This window comes from Hoplias malabaricus, chromosome 3 (genome assembly GCF_029633855.1).
Source record: "Hoplias malabaricus isolate fHopMal1 chromosome 3, fHopMal1.hap1, whole genome shotgun sequence".
NCBI classification, from domain to species: Eukaryota; Metazoa; Chordata; class Actinopteri; order Characiformes; family Erythrinidae; genus Hoplias; species Hoplias malabaricus.
In genome coordinates this window covers 62,397,671-62,424,890 of record NC_089802.1, presented here as the reverse complement: position 1 = coordinate 62,424,890, position 27,220 = coordinate 62,397,671, and the positions used below count along the sequence as shown (strand labels likewise).

Below are 27,220 nucleotides of genomic sequence, written 5' to 3'. Positions count from 1 at the left end.
ACTAAAGAAGCTCTTATTTCTCCCTGCATTTGACAAAGTCTCCATGTTCTTTTGAAAAAGGAAAGTGCTTATAATGGGCGTGTCACAGCCCTTCACATGAGACACACCTGAAGATGGATCTTTAGCTTTCCTGTGACAGTGGCCAAACATCTACAGACCTACTCCAGCTGCCCCCAGTGATGCCTAAAAAAAAGAGACCTAAAAAAATGAGGCCCTGACTAGACTAAATGTATACACAGCAGTATCTGGACTTATTTGACACAAGTGACAGTGAAAGATAGGCAGAAAGTCATGGATATACACCACACTCACACAGTCCTCCAGGCAAAATCACTCAAAAACACATAACTTGTCCTCTTAGCTAGACTGTGTTTGACAGACCATTCACATTATATGGACGGTAGTGACAGAACAAACCACGTGTGCTAGAAAAATGAAACCAATACAGAGTCAGAGACCAGAGTGGCACAGCTATAGCTTTGGCACAGAAACCCTGTTTACAGTTGTATAAGCTAACATACCACTTATTTATGACAATGATTCCCAATATGATCAGATAAAGGCATATCCTATAGCATTAGCATCAGAAGTGAGGGGTAAATATGCAGTTATATGTTTGTGGTTGTCACTAATGACTGTTACTGTAGTTGTATAATCCAATAACTACGGTCTAGTTAGTTCACTAACAGAATCACCACACATTTTCAGCCCAGGACCACAATCAATCCATGTCGGTTAGTGTATTGTAACCCATCAGAAACATTGATAGTATGAAACTCCAGTATATGGAGAAAAATCCAGTATCTCCCAAAAACAACATGAAAGTCCATTTAAAAACTTTATTTCACGTTAATTTGGAGCATGTCTATCGTTCTGTTATTTTTTAAGTTTGAAACAACTTAAGAAAAAGAGTAAAAAAAATAAGACAAATGATAAAAATCGAGATGTCTTTGTCAGCTGTGATATGAACATTCCCATGAGCTACGGTCAGTCCTGAAAATATCAGATATCAGTCTGTTCTCACACTGCTAATTTTGCAAAACAGCATGCCTCAAGAGTTTGCTGATCAGTTTTAGTGATGGTTCAACATTTTCTTCACCTGCAAAGCAGTGCCACCTGGGGCAGTGGAGAGACAGTTGGGATTTAAGCCATCGGTAGGATATGGGTAGGACATGAACAGCTCCCTTTGTGGAGTGTTTTGTTAAACATTAGTGAGTGAACGTGTGACATACAGGTCATTTAAAATTAGGCAATATGAGTAGTATATACAGCACAGCAAGAATATAATTCACAGATATACCTCCACATAGATGAGCTTGTTTTCAGAGATGGTGGGGAAGGACGTAGGTACTTGGTAGAGGAAAAGGTTGGTGTTGAATATCTCCATGCTGAATGTCACGTTATCCACCAGGTCTTTGGGCATCATACCGGACCCCGTCCTATGAGAATCACCCGCGGAATCCTGGCCCTTACGGTATGTACAATTAAACTGAGAGAGAGAGAGAGAGAGAGAGAGAGAGAGAGAGAGAGAGAGAGAGAGAGAGAGAGCATGAACCTCAACCCCTGACACAAGGGATGTACAATGGGCTGGAGTAACTGTTAACCCTTTAATTACAGCTGCACAGTGGGAAATACGAAAGAAGAAAGGACAAAGGGATACAGAAAATGTGTTTTGAGTTATATATTTAGATTAAAGTTTATAGATTGCAAAAGCTCAAAAAGTGATTGTGTTGTAGAATAGAGTGAGAGAGAGAGAGAAAGAGAGAGAGAAATGACTGAAGAAAGAAAGGGAATCATGGCAGTGTTCCAGAAGAGCAGGTCGAGAGGAGTTCAGAAAACAGACGCAGTGAAGAGATGAACTCCTGGCTGATCCGCCTTTACTAGCACTGAGGGAGTCTGGGAAATGTAGTCTCAGTGCTGAAAATCTCCAGACACCCCTTGGACATTTATACATCAACAAATATGTGCTCATGGCAAAGTAAGCAGGACAGCTGCTAACTAAATGACAGACATTGCGTGACAATGTATCTTTACCTGAATTACAGGGACAATGCCCTTTTATAGCCTTCAATAAACAGACCATTATCGCTCAAGATGAACGACCAAGACCACAGAATATATAGTTACTTATTTCTTAAGTCCAAAAAGTTGCCTTTTCCTTTTCCAAAGAGCAATTTCCATTTTGTCACTTTTAAATATATATTCTTCTTCTTCTTCTTCTTCTTCTTTCGGCTGCTCTCTCCCATCAGGGGTCGCCACAGTGGATCAACCACAATCCGCACCATCAGTCTGGCACGGTTTTTACGCCCTTCCTGACGCAACCCTCCCTATTCATCCAGGCTTTGGGACTGGCACTGCACCGCAGTGGCTAGGTACACACTCACTCACTTTTAAATATATAATTTTTCAAAACAATAATTCATACAATGCCCCTGATATTCAGCATCACTTCTTTCATGTATTTTCATGAGATGCTTCACATCTAAAAACAAAGATTTGCAGTTAAATATTAATTTTTACATTACATAGTCTTACATGAATAATTCATTCCACAACCATACACACATGAACTCCACACCCAGATTTGTAAGAGTGTCATGTAAATGCAATACCAGGATGGAGGAGCGGTGTGTAGTCCCTGGGGCAGTTCTCTCAGGAATGTCTGGATCTCCTGGGAACACCACATCTCCCGACTCGAGGTCTTCATCATCCAGCGGCCAGCCACTGCCATCCCTGTTATCTGTATAGCTGATCATAATCTGTCAATCAGAAATACACAGAGTGCTAGGATTATCCTTTGAAATGGCATCCCTCTGAACTATTTCTATCACTTTTCACACATTTACCTCAAAACTTTTGTGAAAGCTTGATTTATGACAGTTTTAATACACACACACACACACACACACACACACACACACACACACACACACATATATATATATATATAAAATATAAAATATATATATATATTTTTTTTAATTAGTTAGTTAATCCGTGACCCTGAACTGGATAAGCACTTGAATGAATGAATGAATGAATGAATGAATGAATGAATGAATGAATGAATGAATGAATGAGTAGTTTTATTAACTGTTTACATAGCACCGTATTAAGCATTATATGTAATCTACAAATGATTACAAAGAACACAGGAGCATGTGATTGGGTAATATGTACATACTAATTTTTATAAGGGACTACGAAGCATCCTGAAAGCCTTGGAGCCATATACCCCTTTATAGGCCTTAAACCTCGTTACAAGATATGAATTTGTAACTTCTGTAGTTCTGAGAATGAGAAATCAAAGTTTGGACTCACTTAAGGATCCTAATTATTAGTGTAAACAGGGTGGTTTGATAAATCAAAGAAACAAAACAAAAACAAACTGAACAACACTGAGCAACATTGTTTCAAGTTCATTACTCAAACTAGCAGTGACCCCAGAAGAGTATGTTTGTGTGTGTGTGTGTCTGACAGAGAGAGAGCGAGAAAGAGAGAGAGAGAGAGAGAGAGAGAGAGAGAGAGAGACAGACAGACAGACAGACACAGAGAGAAAGTGAGAGAGATGTAGCCTGCCAAAGGCCAGCAGAAACAGATGAGCTGGAATTAAGACGTGGGAATGCTCTGCAGTTTCAACAGCGCTGGTCCCAGGATGGACCCACACAGCATACTTTTCATTTCTGAACTCAGTAAAAAGGCCACACAGTGTAATAGAGGGAATCACCCTCAGCACCAAGCCCCTGCTGTTTACCAGCTCGGATGTGATGAAGTGTACGCCTGAGAACATTGCTTAATCGAGGTATGCTGCCAATTTCCGTCATTGTCTCAGACCTTTCGAACGGTTCTCAGCTTCAGTCAAAGCAGGGCTTTTGCTCTGACCGATGCAGGTCACATTTTTTAATTGCCCCTGAGGCCCTACATCTAAAACAAAGCAGCAACAGCTGGGAGCTTGCCCAGCAATTTAATGAACTGGGCCTAAACGTGTTGCATTGAATTTCCTCCACAAATCATCGAAGGAGATCAGGGGGAAGTGACTCATCTGAGCTGGGTGAGAACAAACAGGCTGGACCAAAACAGATCAAGTCAAAGAGGACAGTCAGCCTCAACTGACCCTCAACATCAGCTCTATCTCATGCAGGACTGAGCCACACAAGGCAACATGTTGCCTACAGACTACAACATTATAAACTATATAAATATTAAACAGTCTCCATCAAATATTAGAACATCTGTCCTGAGAAATATATTTTTTTATAGACACCCCTTCTTCAGGGTGGAGCCACTGTAGACAAAGACATTCAAATCAGTTTGTATAACTGCCACAAAATGTTAAGGAATTAAATGAGATGGCCTGGAGCAGCTGCACATGATCTTAAAGTTGCAATACCCGGTACCAAGTGTGGGTTAGAGGTGTATAAAACACTGAATCATTGAACCACAGAGCAGCCCAAACCACTACCAATTAAAAATTTTTGATTGCAGTAGAAATGATGGATGAGTAGCTGTTAATTTTTAGCCATTCATGGAAATATGATTTCACAATTAAAAGCTATATATTAGTGCTATTGGTAAATGATTGTATGCTACTTAGGTTTCAGCAATGGAAGCACTCTAGAATACTTACAGTGTTGATGTAAAGGACCACCGGGCTTGAATGGGAGGGGTATTTGGTGGTTTGGCAGCCAGTCAGAGAAGTTTCCACTGTATAGTGGGTGGAGTTGGAAGTTGCTTTGCATCGTGGGTCCTGAAGGGTTATGTTGGCTTTACTAATGCCACTTGCCTATGATAAAATCCAAAACAGATCGTTTAGAACATACATTCATTAGTGCGATGTCACCATTAATCTTGTGCATCCAGTTCCTGAGTCAAATGCCAAGTGTTTCTACATTTTCCATTCCATTAACGTGAACAAGAGATAAGATAAGCTTAGATTTCAAAAGATTCAGACAAGAACTCCATATTAATTTTAAATGTCTGACATGAGAGAAGGCAACCCATAAATATTCCTCATCTTTAGCACTTTCCACCACCCTCCCAGTGTGAGAGAGATGGCAGGTATTGCAAAACCATGCAAAAAATGCTGCTGGTTCCCAGAAGCAAATAAAACATACAAAAGGTTCCAACTCTGACCAAGTGTAGTCAGACTGCAGAGTGTGTGTGTACAAAAGACTAGCACACACATTCATACAAATTCTGGGAGCATTTACACAGTTTGTAGTGTGAGAAATAAAATCTCTGGTCTTTTAATAATGCATTGTTTTAAAATGCACTGAAAGCTTTAACTGAAAATTCTTTGGCTCGGTAGTCGATTACACAAAAATGTGGATGAAAATACAACTATTGCTTTTTATATTCCCAAGTTAACGCAGTAAAAAATCTGTTCTGATATTGATTTTCTTCATAATAAAATCCTGAATTGTATAAAATCATTTTTTACCACCTAAAAGCAGCAATAAATTCATTACAAACGTGCCAATTTGCAGGAAATAATAGTGAAATGTGTCTTAGGCCCTAAAAATAATTTTTTCTCATTTTTATTCTTCACCTGCAGGCTTTCCTTGTTGATGCTGACCACCATCCTACTGTCCTCACACTGGATACTCAGCCCTGTGCTCAGTGTCCCCCTATACTCTTCAGGATTCTGCACTTCCTCCACAGTTGGGGAGAAGGGGAGGAATGGCAGGCCATGATCCAAGGTTGAGGGAAAAGGGAAGCTGGAGCGGTCAGGGGCATCTCGGGCACTGGGCAGAGACTGTGGGTTGAAGCTCTGAAGAATGGACAGCTCTGGAGGAAACATGGACTTTAGAGGATCCACCACATCTGGAAATGACAGTGGTGAATGACAGCAGTGAAATAAACTCTTAATTTAGGAACAATTTCCATAAATATCATGTAAATTGTGTAAACCATAAAAGCTTAGGGCGGATTTGCTGCTGGCACACTGTACCACTACACAGAGTTTCCAGTGAGTAAATGCTAGGACAAAAATTGCTCCTGAAAGACTGTGGAATGAAGGATTTTAACCAAACTGTAGCAGCTTACCAGCTTCTTTGAGGCGCAGGTTGAAGAAGTTGGCCACTGCAGTGCTGGTGTAAGAGGTCACAGGGCTATAACGATTGTCCTCTGCCCACTGGATCAGTGCCTGAGCCCCTGCTGGAAGCTTCTGCCTCACAGCCTTGGACACCTGCATTAGTCGCTCCACATTAGTACTCAGGCTAACGCTGTCTGATGTCTGAAAAAGTAAAAATTAGTTAATTACATTCCATAAAAATAACATGCAAGTATTTTTAATGTAATATGACAATGTGAGAATTTTTTATTTTTCATTTCCAGATTATCTCAGCCGATCACTCAAGGAATGTTTGTTGTTTAATTAAAGTTAATTTTGCCTTACATTTACAGCATTTAGCAGAAATGTGTTTAATGGACTAGCCTAGGGATTACAAGGCTAAAAATTAGTTAACATACACTGAAGCTATGTTGCTAACTCATCCTATTTTGCACCTACTAGCATTGAGCAAACGTCTGAATCATCACAGACGTGCCTTATATAAAGAAATCTTATATACATTCTGGTGCTATTATGATTCTAAAATACACAGCAATTTGAGCATCAATTTCAGCGATTAGCTATTTATTAGCAACACCTTTTAATTAGGTACAGCATTATTGATACACAACAGCACTAACACCGTGTCAGTTCTGAGGACATAAATTGCACTTTAGATATAAATTCTCCCTGACATAAGATTCAAAGAGAAGAGATTTAGAAGTGACATGTCTGAGTACATCAGACTGCATTCTTCTGCCATCAGTAAATCAGCAAAAGTAATAAGATGCGTCAAATTTTTCACAGCTAATTAGTCATGGATCAGTTTGACTTTCACTGACCAGAGTTCACACTGGAATGACCGTAAATACATCACATGAGTGTCACAGATTACTGGGCGTGAATGGGGACAGACAAACACATTCAAGAACACTAATTTACAGGCAGTCCACTGTGAGACCATGACTAATGCACTAGCTTCTGTTTCTCTGCACTGTCTGCTGAGAAACACTCTAATCAGCAGAGTATCCAATGTGTCCGATTACGAAGAGGATTCCACATTCGTTCCTGGTTGTTCTTCTGCTAGCACTCTGAGGGGGGGTGGATGGGTGTAACTCGCTTTTCCCACACTCAATTTCTCACACTCAGCACCAGGCTGGCAGAAGTGTTCAGACCAGTCTAACCACAGAAGTGGAGCTCTGAGTTTATAAGGGTCTCATATCACTTCACATGGTCACATAGTTTGCATTCTTTAATGTCCAGCAACACACTGGCCAATTTGAACTGACAAACCCACACAAACCAACACACTATGACCATTGTGTGTATGTGTGTGTGTGTGTGTTCATGTGTGCGTGTGTGTGTGTGTGTGTGTGTGTGTGTAAATGCTATTGTGCTCCTAACACAACCCCATCCTTAATCTCAGCTGTCAAAATATCAAGTTCTTTTGAAAGTAACTGAATGTATTCACAAAGTAATAACATTAAATAATTTTCCTATCAATTTGGAGAGATAACACACTACATAACACACACACACACACACACACACACACACACACACACACACACACACACACCCCCAAGAATAACATTGTAACAATAGTGAGTTGACCCCTCTATCAGTCTGGACAGAGATGATACAATTCTTCTTATTGGCAGGAAGTTTCAGAATCAGCCTAGCAAAGCTGGACAACATTTATTGTATTAAAAATGACATTCAAGATTTTAATTAAAAAACAATTCAAATTCAGAAGATTCTTATGCATCCTTAAAGGCATCCGTAAGGCATGCTAGGCTTTCTCTCTCTCTCTCTCTGCTCATGGCAGAGAAATCGCAAAGAGACCTCCTAACATTGAAAGTCATAAAACAAGATTCCTTTACTATAGGTAGCTAACATTTACTTATTTGTGCTGTTTCAGATTACTTAAGGTGGAACTGATGCCAAGTTCAGGGCAGAGCGCTAACTGCATGAAAGTATACACAGACCAAACTGTTACAAAACTGAACAACTCAAGTTACAAATGAGTTTCTGTGATAATTCTAACTGTAAAAAAAACTTACAGAAAAGTTAAACTTCAGCCACATACAAACAGTGCACATGAAAACAGCAGTTCTTTTCCTCAAACATACCATTCCTCCCTAAAAGACAAGGAGTTACTGAACATAAACCAGAGAGAAAAAGGGCTCCCCCACAATCATAAAATTGCCTTTAAACTTATATAACTTATTATACATATATTTATTTATATTATTCAGTTTAAGTATACTGCTGTTCAAATGTCTGAAATAAATTGATATGTGAACTATTTTAATTTTAAAATTCAGGAGCTGTGTAAAAATGCATCGTAAGTTTTTATCGTCATTTTGTTTTCTGAGACATTTTAGAATTTTCCATGACTTCATCATTCTGGACACATCTAAAATATTTTTAGTGTACAGAGTACAGTATACACATATCAGAACACCCAAAACAATAACATTAAAGAGCAAACGAGCAATGTCAACTTAGCTATCTTGAGATGTATCAAATATAAATTGTGCTGATCTTGCTCATTACTGATCATTATTTTTTAAAGAAAATAAGGCTTGTAGCTGTGTATTTTTCTTATTAATAAACCAAAAAGTAATGGTTCATGTCTGATAGCGGTCTATATTTAACATAAACAATGGCATTCTGATATAAGAGCGGATATGCTCTAAAATGGCTTATAATACATTGTCTTAGAAATGGCAGGCGGTGCTGGATGAAGAGCACAGCAATAATCCTTTGGCTCTTTCCTGGCCACAAAAAAACTCTGTCACCCATCACTTTGCCATGGCTCGGGTTGAAGCTGTCAGAAAGAGATTTCACAGCACGTCCCCTCCAGCCCTGTTGCAACCCGTCTATCTGTCTATCTGTCTGTCTCTTTATCTATATATCTGTCTGTCTGTCTGTGACCTTCAAAAAGAAGAACTACTGCACCGTCACCCTTCAGAACAGAAGTTTTATAGGTTCAAGAAGCTTTGTGGGGAAACATAGCTGTCAGGTCTGTCTTGGCATCGAAATGTCATAGGCCCCTCTGACTCACACAGTTGATTATAGAGGTCAGAAAGCAACTCTGGTCTTCAGATGCAGTGTTCTGACACATCTGAAGAAAATTAGCACAGTGTTATTTAGCTGGAGTAAAAAAACCCAGGCTAGATACTGCTCGAGACATTGTCAACAGAGCTTTCAAAATAAAGGTTTTTGCTACATTGCTAGTCAGTTAGCTAACATTTACACAGAATGATTTAATCTTAACCAACCTAATTTCACCTAAGATAAGATATGACGAAACAATGTATTTTCACTACCAAAATGTATTTTCACTATTTAGACAAAGATAGCTACTTTAGCTGGTTAACAAGCCATTTAAGGTATGAAAGCATTCAAACCCTAGCACATGATGTGTTTAAATACTTGTTGATGTTTTTGTTCATTTCAGACAGCTGCTGCATGTGAAACTGCAGTACTTACTAGTGCACGGTTTTTCATTCATTGTCTATAACTGCTTATCCAGTTCAGGGTCGCGGTGGGTCCGGAGCCTACCCGGAATCCCTTGGCAAAAGGCAGGAACTCCCCCGCCAGTCCTTCACAGGGAGACAAACTCTCACACATTCACACCTATGGACACTTTTGAGTCGCCAATCTACCTATCAATATGTGTTTTTTTGGAAACACTGAGTGGGGCTCAGACCCCCCAACTCCAGATCCCTGGAGCTGTGTGACAGCGACTCTACCTGTGGTGCCACTGTGCCACCTGTACAGTTTTGGGGTTCCTCTAATTTATACAGATGTCTGAAAAATATAGTGCAGTGCATTCAAATAATCCTACAGTTTACAGTGTATCGTGGATACCTCTAATAAATATACTGCTTTGTTTAGTAAAAACACACATGAAGTAATGTCCGAAATCCTTTACTAACCTCCTGAATTCAGTTCCTATAATAGTGCAATATTCAGTATGTCCAAAAGAAGCCATTTTGAACACAGCTAGAATTTCTGGCCAAGACTCAGAAAATAAAAATACCTAAAATGTTATAGAATAATAACACATTTATATAAACTATGTATTCTTGCTACTTTCTTGCCACTGTTATTTTTACCAATGAAAGCGTAGGAAGCTGCAAGTTGTTACAACATGGTTAATGCACTTTTTTAAGCTGTCCAAACATTATGTCATTTAAAATATAATTACATAACTAAAGCAGAAAATCCCCAAAAGTGTTTATTTTTGTCAGGAGACATCTAACTAATACCACCAGCTTAGATGACTAGCTTCCATTTAAGTTGAAGCTTTACGCAGTGAGGACCCTGGTCTCTTGGATTTCATCTCATCACAGTGACTCCTTATATTCCATGATGTATAATAAAATATTTGAATGTTGTAATTCAGGTTTTGACCTGGGAAATTGTACAGAACTTTATATATGTGTAAATATATGTATGCATGCGTACCACTATGTCCAGTTTGCCGACTATGCTGTGGGCCTTGATCACCCAGTTCACTGATTTCTCACATCTGAGCAGCAACACGACATCACGATGCAGAGGAAACTCCCCCTCAAGTGGCCTCAAATCCACCGTCACATCCACTTGGAACGCACTGTTTAGAAAGCAAAAAAAGAGGGAGAGATTGAGAGAAAGTGCAATAAGAAAACGTCTTCAGTATTAACATGCTTCTCCGTCTGGCCAACTGATTAAAAAACTGGATACTTTCCCGGAAAAGCAGGACATGTGCGCAACATACCACATAACGCAATACTCAGACGCAATACTCCAAGTCAATCTCCAATATATCTGACAATGCTTTCTGGGATACTTGAGTCATTATTGAGCAACAGTGCACAATCAGAGCTCAGTAAGATATCAGCTGGAACTGAGATGAAGATAATGCTATTCTAAATGAAAGTTTACTAAGTCAACACTGTCCCAGCTCCTATCTAACTCCAAATAAACTTTACAGAGGAAGAGGAAATGCAACATCATTCTGGCATAGGGATCACATGAATTCATACTAATACACACCCATATACACAGAGAACCACACACTGAATGGTTTACAAATATTTAAAACCACTGGACAAATAAAAGATATTTTAGTCAATAGGATCTATCTGATTATTCATGCCAGGTTTCCGCTATCTAATTTCCAAAGATTCCACAAGCTGCACTAACAGTTCCTGAAGTTATATAAAGACCAAGGCAGAATCATCATCGTCATCATCATTATTATTGTGTATTTAAAATAATTAAGTAATACTGTAAATACTTACTTAGTTAGAGCATTATTATTATTATTATTATTATTATTATTATTATTATTATTATTATTATTGTTATTATTATTATTATTATCTCTTCTTAACTTTTAATGGAAGTCAATGTAAAATGATTCTTTTCTATGTAATTTTTAGCATGTTTATTTATGTTTTTGGTCAATTTATCATGACATTTCACACAATGTGAATGTGCTGCTGTATTCAAATTTAAAATTTAAAACTTAAACTTGAAAACTCCTTTGGACAGGATATAAAATAATTTAAAAATGTATTTCAAACATTAACTGAAAAACCTATTCAGGCCACATGCTAATTTATATTGGGTGGGCTCCATTAGGACAGAAGAAGCTCCAGGAGGAAGATATAAAATCAAGTGAAAATGATCCACCTGCTCGAGTTGGGAGCTTGCAGTTCAATGATGTGAACCTCCTGCTGGTTGTCAGGACCAGAGAGGACACAGCCTGTGGATGACTGAGGCGTCACATAACTGCCCAGGTAGTTCAGCGACAGGAACTTGTTGTCAATTTTGCAGGTGTCAGAGAACACAGGGTCTGCAAAAGAGGGTGAGCACATACAAAACTGACCAAAAACTCTGAAGACACAGCAACACTTATGTTTATAAAAAAAAAAAAAGGGGCAGCGCCAAACCTAAACAGAGTTCATATTTTCAAACACAGGAAAAGGACACAAAATGGATGGGTGCTTTCTACTGTATCTCTCTTTGAAAAGCTCTTGTCAGCATATAAACAGAAGGAAAAACATGGCCATTGTCTTAATCTTTTACATTGTTGAAAATGTTTAACTTTTGCTCTTTCTACGTGCAAAACAGCTCCTTCTGTGTGCTAAAGAGGTGAAGATTCTTCGTTCTCTTTCTGGAGAGAGAGAGAGAGAGAGAGAGAGAGAGAGAGAGAGAGAGAGAGAGAGAGAGAGAGAGAGCCAGAAGACAGACACTTCCTTATTTGGCCAGCCAGCTTTTGGACAGAGCACAAAGATGGTGTGTATAAACTGAAAGGTTGGCACCTCTCTCTCTCTTTCTCTCTCTCTCTCTCTCTCTCTCTCTCACTCTCTGAGGTGTCTGCTCTTTGTAGAAAGCCGATCGGAAACGTGTCCGCTCACATGTGGAGCTACAAAGGGAGCAGAAAAAGTGGAAAGCCACTGCTCTCCTGCAGAGGTAAACACAGCACCCCGAGCCTCTGCCAAAACCACAAACTCAGCTAATGACCCACAGCCAACTGTCTTTACTCTGCTCTCTCCGCTGCCAACTGAAGACATGAGCGGAGTTCAAATGATGCTGCCATTATATGTACTCTTAAAGAAAATTCCTAAATGGTTCTTGGCTAGGATACATACTTGTCATCTTCTTAAACTGGGGGAATTGTTCCATTATGTGGAAGTCCTTTAAACTTGAAAAAAGGTTCTTCGTACTCTCAGCAGTTGGTTTTTAAAAGTACTTTACAGAAACTTTCATTCGATTGCTTCTTCTGTGGCACTGCTCCAAAGAATTCTTTTTTGGAATCTTCCTTTTTATTCTTTTTTATTTTTAAGATTGCATTCTGGGAGGTATTTTACTGTCAGCAGGCCGTATGTTCCAACCCTGGTAATGCCACAGCCTTCCAAGGCCAAGAGATGATCTAGGATTGTCCTTTGTTCTCCTATTATCACTTAGCTTAGTGTTAGCAGATATAACACAACTTGATGAGTAGTCCAGTGACTTTGCAGTAGTGTCAGTTTAAAAAGTTGTCAGCATAATATATTACATAATAGCTGATATTATAAGTGCAAATTGATTTTGGTTGGTGTTGTTACTAGTGTCAAGCAGCATTTATAAAATAGATATTGTACACCCACTATGATTAAACAAATTGCATGTCAGTGATATTGAATAACAGTAAAACCCACAAAACTATAAAAGCATACAAATGCTATTACTTAAGTCAGATACACCGGCCTACAGCCAATTACAGCAAAGCTTCACAGCGACAAAGCAGAAAGTTTATGTTATGTTTTTGTTTTTACATTGCTGACATTGCTGTGTCATAGTCATGGCCTGCTACAATTACTATATAATAAAAGAATCACATTCCTACCTATGTGTCAATGTTGTCTTTGTCTATTTTGGTGCCAACTCCACAATATCCCAACTTCCTGTTCTTTCCTCAGATCTTTAGTTGTGAACTCACATGTGCTCAATTCACATAAACTCAGTCAGGTCCTACTCCACAACAAATTCAGTTTGGACATGGGATCCAGGTCTCAGGGAGCAATTAAAAATCGAATCAATGTATTTCAAAGGAGTTCACCTTGTCTAATTTCCTTTGAGAATTAGTGGAGTCCCCGTCGTGACTAATGTGATCAGTCGAGTGGCTAAACTTGGAAGGAACTGTAACTTTGAGGTGCTTTGGATGCTGTGATTTTGGAGCCATTTTATTATTTATATCTTTATTTTCCCTCTACACAGTCAATTTTTTGATCTCTCTTTTTCTTTCTCTCTCCTTTATCTATTATATCCATTATCTAAGTTCTGAGCCGGTGTGAAAGACCACAGATTTGGCAGGACGCCCACACAGAGACCAAACTCTCCTTGTTTTTCTTCCATTTTACTCTGATTTTCCTTCACTCTTCTCTCTGTCTTTCATTCTGACAGCATCAAAAACTTAAGGGACAAGCAGATCAACTCAACACGACAGAATGAAAGCAAGAAAGGGAGAAGGAAAAAGGAGAGAGAATGAGGAATGAGTCTCAGCTGGCCTGAATGGGTTTGAAGCTTGCCCGGTGGTAATCAGAGAGAGAGAGAGAGAGAGAGAAAGAGAGAGAGAGAGAGAGAGAGAGAGAGAGAGAGAGAGAGAGAGAGAGAGAGAGAGAGAGAGAGAGAGAGAGAGAGAGATGAGAGAGAGGGAGAGAGAGAGAGTCTCCGCGGAGCTGCTTTATTACTCTTGGGTGCAGTTATTACACTGTGTCAATGGCTGCCATTCAGAGTGAATTACCATGTGCAGCACTTTGATTATGGCTCAGTCGCGTGCCGAGAAAATATACAAATTCAGACTAAGTAAAATAATCTCCTTCATCCTGAACGCTGTCCATCAAATGTTTGAGGACACCCCGATTTTCTAAAGGTTTCTAATGCAAATTAACTTGTTTTCTTTATCACTTTGCATCAGTTTAACTTTCGAAGAGAGTGCTACATTAGGAATGACGCCAAATCTGACCTCATTTAATTCCCCTGTGGTGATGTAAGCACTCAACAGCACGCCAACCCTTCAGCTGGTAAAACCACCTCTGACTGAAAAGAGTTTCAGCATGTGCTTTTAAGTAAGACACTGTGATATATAAGATTGCCGAGGAAATCCCAAACTCACAAGTTAAAGCTAAAATATTCGCATTCCAGAAGGTGGCAAGAGGTCCCCAGACTGTTCAAACCTTACGATGTAAAGCTCAGTCAATGTTGTTTTTGTATTTATCTGTAAAGAACATGATCTTAAATTCTGAAATGTTGCAGATTAATGTTTGGGTCAATCAAGAAAACAGAAGATTGTTAGGACCTTTCAGTGGAAGTCAATGTAAATATAAAGTAATCTGATTCTTCTGTGTACATTTCTATGTTAATACCAATCTACGGATTCAATTTCAAATGATGTAACTTTGAATCCAGAAAATTCAATGTGTTTATGGGTTTGTGGTCCATGTGTGTGCTTCTCACCCTCTCCGACTTTGATGTAGACATCGTGGGCCATCTTGAGTTCACTGAAGGAGGTGACAGCTTGGTAGCGATGCTGGGCCCAAGACAGCAGGTGCTCATTGCCCTGGGGAAGAGTTTCCACCCGCACTTCACAGGACTGTGAGAAATTCCCTTCAAACTCAACATCTGAACCCTGTGACACCTGAGGGAACAAACACACAGGGATTAGGAATTAGGTTAATCACAAATTAACGACAAAATAATAGTATTGCTGTTGGCAATATGGCAACTTTTTTTAAATATTATATGTTTATAATATTAACATATTACAGGTGTAAATGACATGAATATATGTAGAATATACAGTAAAAATGGTGACTGAGGTTTGAGGGTTTGTTCATATTTACAGTATATCACACGGCCTAGTATTGTGGAAAAAATATCCAAGAATAAAGGAAGCCTTACGCATCTTTTATACAGTGATAGAAAACATGGCCGAACATTAAGGGCACCAATTTGACAGGTTAATGTTATTTTATGTGATCAGCTAAGAAATTCAAATGCCACATTTCACTTGAAAGCCAATATTAATGATTTCACTACATTTTCTGATATTAGAAAATATAGTTCAATATGAGTTCTCCAACACTTTCCCACAACACACATGCACAAATACCAATACTTTCGCAGCTCCTAGTTAGTTTGACACGGCTGCATAAGTGAAGGAGACGACGGGCAGGTTTTGGCAATGAAAGCAGCCCTGATTTACAGCACAGACAGAGAGCTCTTTTTATTTGACTTGTGCAGCACAGGTTTCAGGCCTGCAGAGACAAAACTTTCTTTGTTGATAAAGATATCCTCATAAAACACCATGCCGTATCAATATGCACATCCCATTTTACGGGGAGAAAAATTTCTGCTTGTAAAAATTTGAAAGCCCTTCACAATAAAGAAAAAAAAGAAAAAAAAACACAATGCAAAGAGGGGGAAATAAATAAATAAAACAAGGTTTTCCAGAATTAATCCTTCCACCACACCACTGCCAACACACATCTTTCACACTCTGTGTATGAAGCATATCTGAAAGAAGCTCTAAATGAGCTCTCCATATTTTCACACATGGAGCTCTTGCTCAAGACGGTGTCCACTTTCTTCTGCTTATATAACGCACTGCCGAGAGTCACAGGAAATTTAAAAATCATTATCAAAATGACCAGCACTACCATAGATTTGGGTTTACGTTAAATGTACAGTAAATTCACTACTACATTATTGAGATTAGGACATACTGTTAGCTCCAACACAGCCTAAGCTAAACATAAAAATATACGTTACACTTTAGGTTCAAATGCTTGTTGACATCCTTAATAAGGAGTGAACTGAGCAATTTAATGTGCACCCACTGTGTACAGTGGCATTTATTTGTGTACAGAGCTTTTGTACTCACCATAGAAAAACAAGAAATTAAATTAGACTCTCCAGAGTTATTGCAATTGTCTTTGATGTCACTACTCTCCATGCCATGGTCTAGAGAGGTGTAAAGCACCCAAGCATTGACTGGGTTGAGAAGTAGTGCATCTGTATTCTTTGGAAAGACCTTTGGGGTTTCATTTTTAAGTTGACAGTGCCCACCACCCAAAAATATCCAGCCAAGAGCACTGCTGTGGCCTGAAACTGACCACTAATGAAGGACCACAACATGACTAATAAGAGCCGTGCCTCAACAAAAGCGCTGAATTCTCGAACTGAACGCCAGCAAATTGGAACTACTAGGCGGTAGTCTCTAATAAAGTGATCAAATAAATGAAATGATAAAATGTGTTCAGTAAGAGGCAAAATACACCTGCAGAAAGTGGACAGAATCCTGCTGGTGTGTTACTGGGTCAGATTTAAAGGCAGATAATGGCTTTATCTTTAAAGTAGAGGGCCAACTGTGAGAGATTGTAGAACAATGAGAGAGAGAATATAATAATAAAATATAAATATATCTCTGGAACATATTACTAGAAATATTAATAACACTATATGTGTTTAAAAACTGGACCACCACAGGATAAAAGGAGAGCACAATTTGTAATTGTAGAACTAGAAGGTGCACCAATGTATTGATGAGCGGAGCTGATAAAATGGACAATGATTATAGATATGATTCCATAACCTGATGTGTGTAAATGGAAAGATCTATCTGTGTGTGTGTGTGATCTTAGTGTTTAAAACATGTGATGAAGTGCTGACTTAGTTAAATGATCTTGCTTGCATGACTCCACCCCTTTTTTGGCTTACACTAAAGCACAGCCCATACGCTTCACTTCAGAGAGAGATAAACACACACATGTGCTGAAAAGCCCACTGTACAAGTCCACACACACAGTCAGCAGTCTAGACAGCCCTTGCAGAAGACCTCCATTTTCATGCACTCTTTTTTCCAACCCCCCCCCCTCTCTCTCTCTTCTCTCCCCAAGGTATTCTATCAGCACTGGCTCCATGCTGCCCAGTCCAATTAAAGTACTCTATCACAGTCAATTAAAGCAATACATCACACAATGGCCCTGATATCAAAGCCTTAAGATTCTTAAACACAAAAACCTAGAGTTCTTTTCAGCTGAAGCCAAAGGGCTGTGCTCTAGGACAATAACTAGGACTAAAAAAAGAGAGAGAAAGAGAAAGAGAAAGAGAGAGAGTGTAAGAGAGTAAAAGTAATAGAGATATAACATTTGCAAAGAGAGTGACAGGAATATGCGCGTGTGTGTGTGTGTGTATGTGTTTCACTGTTCATATTCTCTGACCAAATAGGCACGCTTGACTCCACAATACAGCTATTTGAGTTGTCTATCGTTCTCAGCGCTGCAGTGATACTGACGTGTTGAGTGTTGAGCTGGTATGTGTGGATCAGACACAGCAGTGCTGCTGGAGTTTTAAACTTTGTGTTCACTCACTGTCCACTCTGTTAGACACACCGATCTCAATGCACCACCATGTAGACGTAAAGTCAGAGACAGTGGCTCATCTGTAGCTGCACAGTTTGTGTTGGTCATACTCTAGTTCTACATTAGTGGACACAGGATGCTGTCGGCTGGATATTTTTTGGCTGGTGGACTATTCTCAGTCCAGCAATGATAAGGAGTCTTTAAAACCCCCAGCAGCACTGCCGTATCTGATCCACACATACCAGCTCAACACACACTAACATACCATGCAATGTCAGTGTTGCTGCAGCACTGAAACTGATCCACAGCCCAAAAATGATCTGTCCTGTGGCGGTCCTGAGCATTGATGAAGAGAGTGAAAGAGGGGCTAATAAAGTATGCAGAACAGAAGATGAAACTCTATGGTCTGTGTGTAGAGAGAGAGACAGACAGACAGAAAGAGATAAAAAAAGAGAGAGAGAAAAGTGAAAGGACAATGACAGAGAGGGAGAAAGTGTGAGTGAAACATCTGCCTGACCTCTGGACGGCTCTCTAAGCATGCACGCCATCCTGGCCAGAGACGATAAATTTAAAAAAAAAAGAAGAAAAAAAAGAGAACTGCATGAAGACTGTCGAAGAATTCAGGTCTGTGGACGTTATTTTTAGTGTCTACTACAGCTGGAGAGAGGAGTGTGAGGAGGAAGAGTGTATATATTTTCTTACAGCTACTGCAGGAATGAGAGTGAGTAAGAGAAGAGAAGAGAAGAGAAGAGAAGAGAAGAGAAGAGAAGAGAAGAAATGAAGAGAAGGTTTTGGGGTTCATTTGGCAGATCCTTTCAAGCACAGCAGAGCTGATCAATTTTAATTGCGGGAAAAGGGGTCTGTAATTAGTCTTGAGGAATTAGAGAGAAAAGTCTGAAAGTTTAAATTAGCTCTAGGTTTTGGGGTACTTTTCAAACCTCAGGAATTCTTAAAGGGAATATGAAAGCTGTAAAAGACCACTCTGAAGCTCAGCAAGACAATTTCTCCTTACCCATAACCCCCCGCCCCCACCCCACCTCTCCCTCCAAAACAAGGGAACACCATGCCAGCTTACAGATGGGTCGGCTGGTGTTCAAAACCTCACAGCACGAAAACACTATTCTGTGAGTAATGTCTAGTAACGGAGGTTTAACAGACATGAAAAACTGTCTAAGAGACAGATAGCATTAATGCTGACTTTAATGAGAACACTTAAGTCATTCGGCATGACTAATTAAAACTCGAATTCAGCAGGATTTTATGGTCAGAGGCCAGAGAAAACCATCCCGTCCACTCTGGTCCAGAGCATGCTGGAGCAGTAAACAAAGCTTCACACAGATTTTACACTCATCCAGACTCCATAAGATGCGACAGAGCCTCAGATAAAGCCAACATCCTTAAAAGGACTCAACAAGTAGGAACAAAAAAAAAGGAAAAATGAATGCAAAGTATGGATGAAAAAAATATACTGCTGTGGTAACAGCTTGTAAATGTGATGGATGCATTGGATGGCGCTCTATGGCTCCACTGCCCTACAAAGGGATCGACTACAGTGACCTTAGGATCTTGTGTAGCTGTTCCAGAGAATCATGGTTTGTTTCATGGTTTTCTATGGAGATCATACAAACAGTACATTCATAAATGACCATCTGTGTCCATAATGGAAGCACCTTCAAGTCAATGAAACGTATTATAATAAATAAGCATTATCTGACTGACTACATTTTGGGCTAAATACAACACATACCCAAACCGGCAACAGACGTCAGTCAGAGCAGAGCACCTCTACAAATGTTCTGCTCTCAGTGATGTGGTTAGGTTCATTTAAGTGTGGTTAGTCATGTGATAAATGCTGCACCTTGTATTTATTGTGCACAATTAGTGGTGTGGGCTTTGACTCCAGTCCCTCTCCGCAGGAGGCAGCTACTACACCTGAGGCTTAGAGCTGCTGTTATACACATTTTTTTCTACATCAATTTTCATGTTCCTCCACTGTTTTTTTAGTTAATTTCAGGCCAAACCTCTTCTATAAACTCATCAGTAAACCTACAGATCCACTTTTGAGCATTGTAAAAACTTGTAACATATTAATATTCACAGTAATGTTGTTTAAGGTAGTATCCACAATAGTTTAATGCAAAAGAGGAAGGTCAGAGAGTGAACATTAATTCAATTAATTTACTTAAAGGGGACATGACAATGACATGTTTTAGTGCATTAGCATGTTAATGACTACACTGTGAAATGATAGAACCCAGTCATTTTTTGTTGTTAATTTAAGACTGAAAATAAGTGACAAAACAATTAGTTCTCATTCTGTGCTGCATCTGTTTTGCAGGCATTTTAGAGCTGTCCCCAGTATGTCTAAAAAACCAGAGCTGCTCTGGCTCATTCTCTTAAAATGAACAGGCACTGAAATGGGTCTTTATAAAGAGGTCTGCTTGGAGAGGAGAAGGAGGGTGCGGTGTTGTTTGAGCCTTGTGTTGTTTTGACCAACGCTTGTCAAAGAAATTTCTGTGTTAATTTGGGTAAAATGGCTATATATATATATATAATTTAGCTGCACAATTTATTGATATCATATAAACTGTAATTTACACATTAATTGTTTGCCCCTACCCTTAGAAGCAGCTTAAAAGAGTAAAAATATTTCACATAAAGTTAAAATATTCCTAGTTCATATGATGTAACTTATAGTGATGAATATATACATATACCGTATTTTCCGCACTATAAGGCGCACCTAAAAAATTCAAATTATCTCAAAAGTCGACAGTGCGCCTTATAATCCGGTGCGCCTTATATATGGAACAATATTGAGCCACACCAGGTCTTGCAACTACGATAAGCAGCCGCCTACTTCATTTTCTTCCGCGCGCGGTGCATGCTGGATATATACCGGTATATATATTTCATTTCCATTTGTTTTTTATGTAAAGACCCCAAAATGGCTCCTATTAAGAGACACGCATATGACGCAGAGTTTAAACTCAAGGCGATCAGTCACGCAGAAGAACACGGGAATAGAGGAATAACTTAGTAAAGTGAGCTTTACGTGTTTATTTTGTGTGTTGTGTGATTTTAACGTTTGAGCAACGTTGAGTTATTGATATATTGTTATCGCTTTGCACTATTTCGAGTGTTACTATATTGTGATTATTATTATTATTGAATCGAGGAGAAGTTCCCCTCCCCCCACTATGTGGGGTATATTAACATTGCACTACATGTTTTACCTTAAACTACGCTGGGTTGTAATCTATTAATAAAGTTGAACTGACCTATCTGACTGTTTTGTTGACATTCCCTTTAGCGCAGCTCCATCTAATTGATGCATAACGTAACCCCCGGCCTCTACTGTAGCGTCTATTGTATGCGCCTCATAATCCGGTGCGCCTTATATATGGACAAAGTTTTAAAATAGGTCATTCAATGAAGGTGCGCCTTATAATCCGGTGCGCCTTATATATGGACAAAGTTTTAAAATAGGTCATTCAATGAAGGTGCGCCTTATAATCCGGTGCGCCTTATAGTGCGGAAAATACGGTAAGTATAAATATATGTGAGGTTATTTCAAGTGTATTTCCATTCTAGTGCAATGTCCACTGGGGAAATGAACTAGGAGGGTTGTCAAGATAGTTATTGCCCAAAGAATGTAAACTGAAACACAATACTGTGTTGCTTTAACATATTTCATCCATGTGGAAATGATCCACATGTTTCAGTACAGAGCATGAAAACCTTTAGGATGTTTTATATATGTTTGCTTATGAATTCTGACTGTCTTCATTTCTCCATGCACACTATATTGCTCTTATTCTATTCACACTCGAAGGAGACCGTCTGGAGGCTTTCTGCAGGCTTTCTCTTGCTGTATAAATCTTCCTGTTTATCCCTTATCTGGCAGTAAACAGGTCCAGACAGCAGCTTAGCGCTGGGCTAGCTCGGAGCTATGAGCTAATGTCCAGCGGATGCTCTCTGGGGCCTTCTGACTCAGATTTGTTGTCTGCTTGAGGTGAAACGCTTGGAAAGTTTGCATCGTCCTGCGAGCTGACCTCATACAAAGGCACACGTTCAGCCTCGTCCAGAGAGGAGCATCAACCCCAGCAAAGCCAGCGTGCAATCAGGCCTTCCAGCGCTAGCAAAAAGGCGCTTCACAAGCCACTTCTGCTGAAAGAGCAAATACAGCTGACATCTGGCATCCACAGTGTACTACAAATATGAAATATGAGCCTATGAAATATTACACTCTGCCTTCAAAAAGGTAGACTGCAGCTGTTGATACTTGGTGTAAATTTGACCTCAGGGCCATAGAAAGCTTTATTTCCTACCTTCACTTCTAAACACTCTACCTTTCAGATAAGTCATATTTAGGGATTTTTATGCCTTGAGACTGCTTGAAGCACACAAAAGTATCAAAACTATGACTGACTTTCTGCTATTATCCTCTTGGTGACGTCACTTTATGATTCATGACTAGCAGAATCTAAATATAGCCTAAACTTTCCAAAATGTTTTCATTTTAATAAGCAGAACTCACCTTTGTTTTTCCTTCAGTGTTTGAGCAGTAACTTCACTCATCATTCTATTGATAGGACTTTGTCTTACCATTTATGATGTCACATATTATACCCCTTTCACAAACAGCTTTTTTCTTCTTTGTTAAATGTATTAAATACAAATCAGAAAAAAACATTATTATCAAAAGATGGAGATTAGTTTCTTATTATGGAGGCTTTCTCTTAGCCCTTGTCCTGTCGTGTCTGTTTTCCCCACCATGTGCTCACTTAGCACATGGCTCTGTTTGTTGTTGTTCATGTCTCCGCCCTAGTCCCACTTTTGTTCCTCCTCCTCGCCAGTGTCATTTGTAACCCTGCCCCCTCGTTATCTGTTTCAGGTGTCCTTTGTCTGTGTGGTGTATTTAAGTTCCCTTGTCGCTCTTCCACATGTTGGACACTCCAGCTTTGTTTTGTGCTCGCTGGTCTGGCTGTCTTGTCTGTTTCTCATGCCCACCAAGTCAGTCTTTGTAGCTCTCATGTCTGTTTGTGTCTTTTCTGTTTAGCCCTGTGTCCAAGTTTACTCTGTTTATTTCTGTGTTTAAGTTTAGTCTGCTTTAGCTTTCTGTCTATGTTGTCTGTTTAGTTCTCCTTGTCCAGTTATCTGTTTAGCTCTTCCATGTTTAGGTCTCTGTTCAGCTCTCTGTGTAGTTTCAGTCTATGTTTCTAGTTCTCTGTCTGTTTAGTTATCTCAGTCCAGGTTTGTCTGTATCTGTATCTCAGTTTAGTATGTATGTATTGTCCTTTCTGTCCAAGTCTCTGTTAAACAAAGTCTTTCGTTGTTGTAATGTCTGTTATGCTCGTCTCTTTCTGTTTGGTTATCTTGTGTTTCAATAAAGTCACTGTTTTAACAAGTGCATCTGCCTCCGTCAGTCTGCCCTGCGATCCTAACAATCCTAATATTGATTAATTGCTAAGTAACTAATTTGCATGAGTGGCTAACGGAAGTTTAGACCCACATACAGCAAAGCTTGTTATATATGAGAATTAAATGGTTTTCTCACCATTTGCTACCTGTCCAGTCAATTTGCACTTTATGAAAAGCTCTGTTGTTTGTACCCTAGCTCAGTAAATAGGGGGGAAAAACTAAGGGTCCTGTTCTGAAATGGCTTAGGCTTTTCTCTATGCATCAGAGTCTGAGCCACAGTCGAGAAATAGCACCTAGATGCATTTGGATGGCAGAGAGACATCTGAATATTTAAATGCATGAAAGGATAAGAGGATGTTGCTCTATTTCTGCTCCACAGCTGGGTAAATTTGATGTATTTCTGCTATTACAGATTACTTAAGGTGGAACTGACTTCAAATTTGGGAGACTGTTAACTGCATGGAAATAAACACAGACCCAATGCGCTACAAAACTAAATAAAGTTTAAAAAAAATCTGTTGTAATTCAAACAGTGAATAAAAACGGAGTCAGTTTCTTACTCTAACATATTGTTCCACTTTCAAAGATGTGGAGCTTGTGAATGACCACAAACACTGGGGCCTGGGGTTGGGGGAGTGGGGAGTGAGAGCCTTGTTTTGTTGTGAGAACCGTAGAAGAGTAGAAAGAGGTTAATTCAATTTTCCAGATTTTCATGCTCCTTGAATATTTGAGACAATACCACATTATAACTGCAAGGAAACAACTTTCTTTACAAATATGTTGCACTATCTACTGTCCAGATTCAGATAGCTAACATTACAATGACAAGACGGTTAGAGGCTGTCACTGTTATTGTTGTTATTTTATTTTAATAATAATAATAATTATTATTATTATTCATTTCAGAATAGAATATTGGATGAACTAGTGTCCATGAACTACTGGCCCAGTCTGAACAGGGAAAACTTTAAACTGCAAAGCACAGAGGAATCTACATGCTCTGCCCCTTTTAAAAAGCATATTTTATTGCGGTTTTCCGGACTTCGCCTATCAGCATCTACAACATATTACTGCCATATGTGGAGGATAAGTAGAGACGACGCCTGTGCCAAATGGCTTATATCAATTATCACCCAGTGGTGATCTCCAACTGCTCACGCTGCAACACCCTTTGCTTAAGAGAGCACAAAAACCATCTCTGAGAAATGATGAAGTGCTTAAATCGACATCAGGGAGGGGGATGGAGTGCGTGCTGTGGGCTCTTGGGACGGGACGAACGTGCCCCGACGAGCTGGAAAGACGGAGGCAGTAAATGTATTTGTGGTTGATTTGTTCCACTCTCTCCAAGAAAGAGATGCTAATCAAGCTGGATTGGACTGAGGCTTGTGTTCTCGTGAATTGGAGAGGCCTAGCAGAAGTAGAAAACAACACCATCTGTTTGCAAGAACGTTTCTTTAATGCAGAAACCAGTATTGGTTCCCGCCATGGTTTCAATTAATAATCAGAGAGAGAAGGGGGCTCTTGCTGTGAAAGTCTCCAAACAATTAAAAGAAAAAAAAATCACAAAAACAATTTCTTGGCAAATACAGAAAGAGAAACTAAACAGCCATTTTTTTATTAATGTTATGTTTCTCCATCAAACGCATTTAAAGATGTTTTCCAGATCAAACCTCGTAAAAACAATCTGGCTGCGTAGCCTCTAAACCCCAGCTCGGTCCAGACGAGCCCCACATTCACTTCTCATTTGGTCTACACAATGCTAGCGTGATTTGTGTCCACAGCTCTGTCCTGGTTTGGTTAGGGTTAGTCTGTGGGCTGTTATTTATTATGAATAGTCTGTATTTTCAGTCTCAAAATGGATAGCCAACACCAACATTATGTTCACTAGTCCAGAACAGCCTCCAGTCTGCGCATCTGCATCCAGTGGGCTTCTGTGGACTGGAAGTGTTAAATGAACACAGGCATTGATTCATAAGCCAGTGCTGAAGTGGGAAAGACCCATGGTTTCTGGTCATAAGCCCTAACAAACCATTCCTGTTGACGGTGTCTGTGGATCTCTGAGAAGCTCTAAGCTCTTGCTACTTCCTCTACAAATGTTGTGATTTTTGAACACACGCTAGTTTTGGCTCCTGCATGCTAGTACCTCAGCCATCTGTAAGAAAAATGTGTTGAAATCTCAACTCTCCTCAGTCAAAGGAGAGCTACACAGGAATGAACTCTAGAAATAGTGTGTGTCTGTGTGTGTGTTTTAGAGAAATGGCTGGACTGAGCGAAGATGTATTCTCTAAACAGTGTAGATGTGAATAAGGAGAGTAAAGCCAAAATGGAGAGACATCAGGGACGCTTGAGTGTGTGTGTGTGTGTGTGTGTGTGGTGTATGCACGCGCTTGTGTGTGTGTCTGTTCCCTGGCCTTAAGATGGAGAAACTGTACTCAAATGCTGTATTGTGTGAGGTCATTGTTCCTGGCTGATCTCATGCTGACTGGGACCGCTGCTGAGGTGTACACGTGCAAGTGTATTGTGTGTGTGTGTGTGTGTGTGTTGAGATGATGTCATCCTCACGCTCAGGGGTCCTAACTCATGCCAAGAGCTGAGGGAGGTTGAGTGCAGAGCGGAGTGAAGAAGTGTGTTGACAGGCCACAGGGGGATCAGGTGTCCTCTCTTTCACCAAAACTGTCTGAGCATACTGTGCTCTAACTAGACGGCTCACTGGAGCTAACCTGAGCAGAGCAGGAGATTATGGCATCAATGTAACCCCCCACACCCCCCTTTTTAAAGGTAGGAGGCATGTACAGAGGAAATCGCTAAATAGTGTAATTTAGATGATGGAAATATAGCATGGGCTTAATCCTTCGTAGGTCAAATGACACTAGTATTAAACAGATCAGTGCAGAACATTTTCATGGTTATTCTACACCCACACCTTCTTCGTGAGTTCCTTCGTGCAGACAATGCTTCTATATAGAGACTCAAAAAAGATACGCATTTAAATTCAAACTATTTCTTAGTACGATATTGACCTTTTTTTTTTTTTTGCTGAGAGGAGGTCTATATCAGTAAGAGGATCCACCCAGGTAACCATGAGGAAAAAAACAGCAGGGGGGCAGGGGTAGGTCATTTTGAGACCCTGATGCAAACACAAGTACAAACAGTGATACTGTGGGAGCTGACACTCAACCTCTGTCCAATAAAACATCATAATAATAGCTCAGCTGAGCAAAAGATGTGGTAATTAATCCAGTAAGAACCAGTTTTGTTTTTATTTTTTTTTACAATAATTTCATCTGGTGGCTATATGTATGAGAGCTGAGACGTGACAATGTTTTATTCCCACAAAACGTAAGCTGTTTTTCACACACCTTCCTATTTCCATGATTTCTCTACACCCTTTTCTATAATTATGTTACAATCATGTCCACTCTATTTCTACACCCTTTCTACAGTCGCGTTTGACCGATGTCGTTGTTCTCCCGATCCCTATGTCCATGGTTATGCCCCACTTTAAAATGTCTCTTGTTCATTTGGGCAAAAATATTAGTAAATATATACTTGTTATGCTGTATATTATGATAACTGATTTTAATTTGAATTAAAAGATTGAAGCAGCTGAGTCATCAGCTAAAGACTTGCACATCATGTTGCACCCAAGCATTTTAACACCCTGTGGGAATACATTTACCACCAGCTATGAATGGCCTGACAGATCGGGTGTTCCACAACATGAGAGCTCAGTGCTGTCAGTCAGCAGTGTGACAGTGGACTTATTTAAGCTGAGTGTTACCGAGCAGACAGGCAGCGTTCCATACCTCCAACTGTCAAAATAATTAACGCTGCCAAA

General features: G+C 39.6%; 1 protein-coding gene across 2 annotated transcripts in view; it reads right to left on the bottom strand.

Annotated features, from left to right (window-relative positions):
• The window catches only part of tgfbr3 (transforming growth factor, beta receptor III), a 146,106-nt gene that overhangs the window by 30,188 nt on the left and 88,698 nt on the right, over window positions 1-27,220 (bottom strand). The window contains exons 5-12 of one of the 2 annotated variants that reach the window (XM_066663695.1): window positions 15,053-15,233; window positions 11,744-11,906; window positions 10,532-10,679; window positions 6,046-6,235; window positions 5,549-5,823; window positions 4,628-4,783; window positions 2,613-2,759; window positions 1,301-1,489 (exon numbers count right to left, since the gene is read on the bottom strand). In XM_066663695.1, the coding sequence (XP_066519792.1) occupies window positions 1,301-1,489; window positions 2,613-2,759; window positions 4,628-4,783; window positions 5,549-5,823; window positions 6,046-6,235; window positions 10,532-10,679; window positions 11,744-11,906; window positions 15,053-15,233 (1,449 nt within the window). The remainder of the gene's footprint in view (window positions 1-1,300; window positions 1,490-2,612; window positions 2,760-4,627; window positions 4,784-5,548; window positions 5,824-6,045; window positions 6,236-10,531; window positions 10,680-11,743; window positions 11,907-15,052; window positions 15,234-27,220) is intronic. The other variant, XM_066663696.1, reaches the window with a different exon arrangement.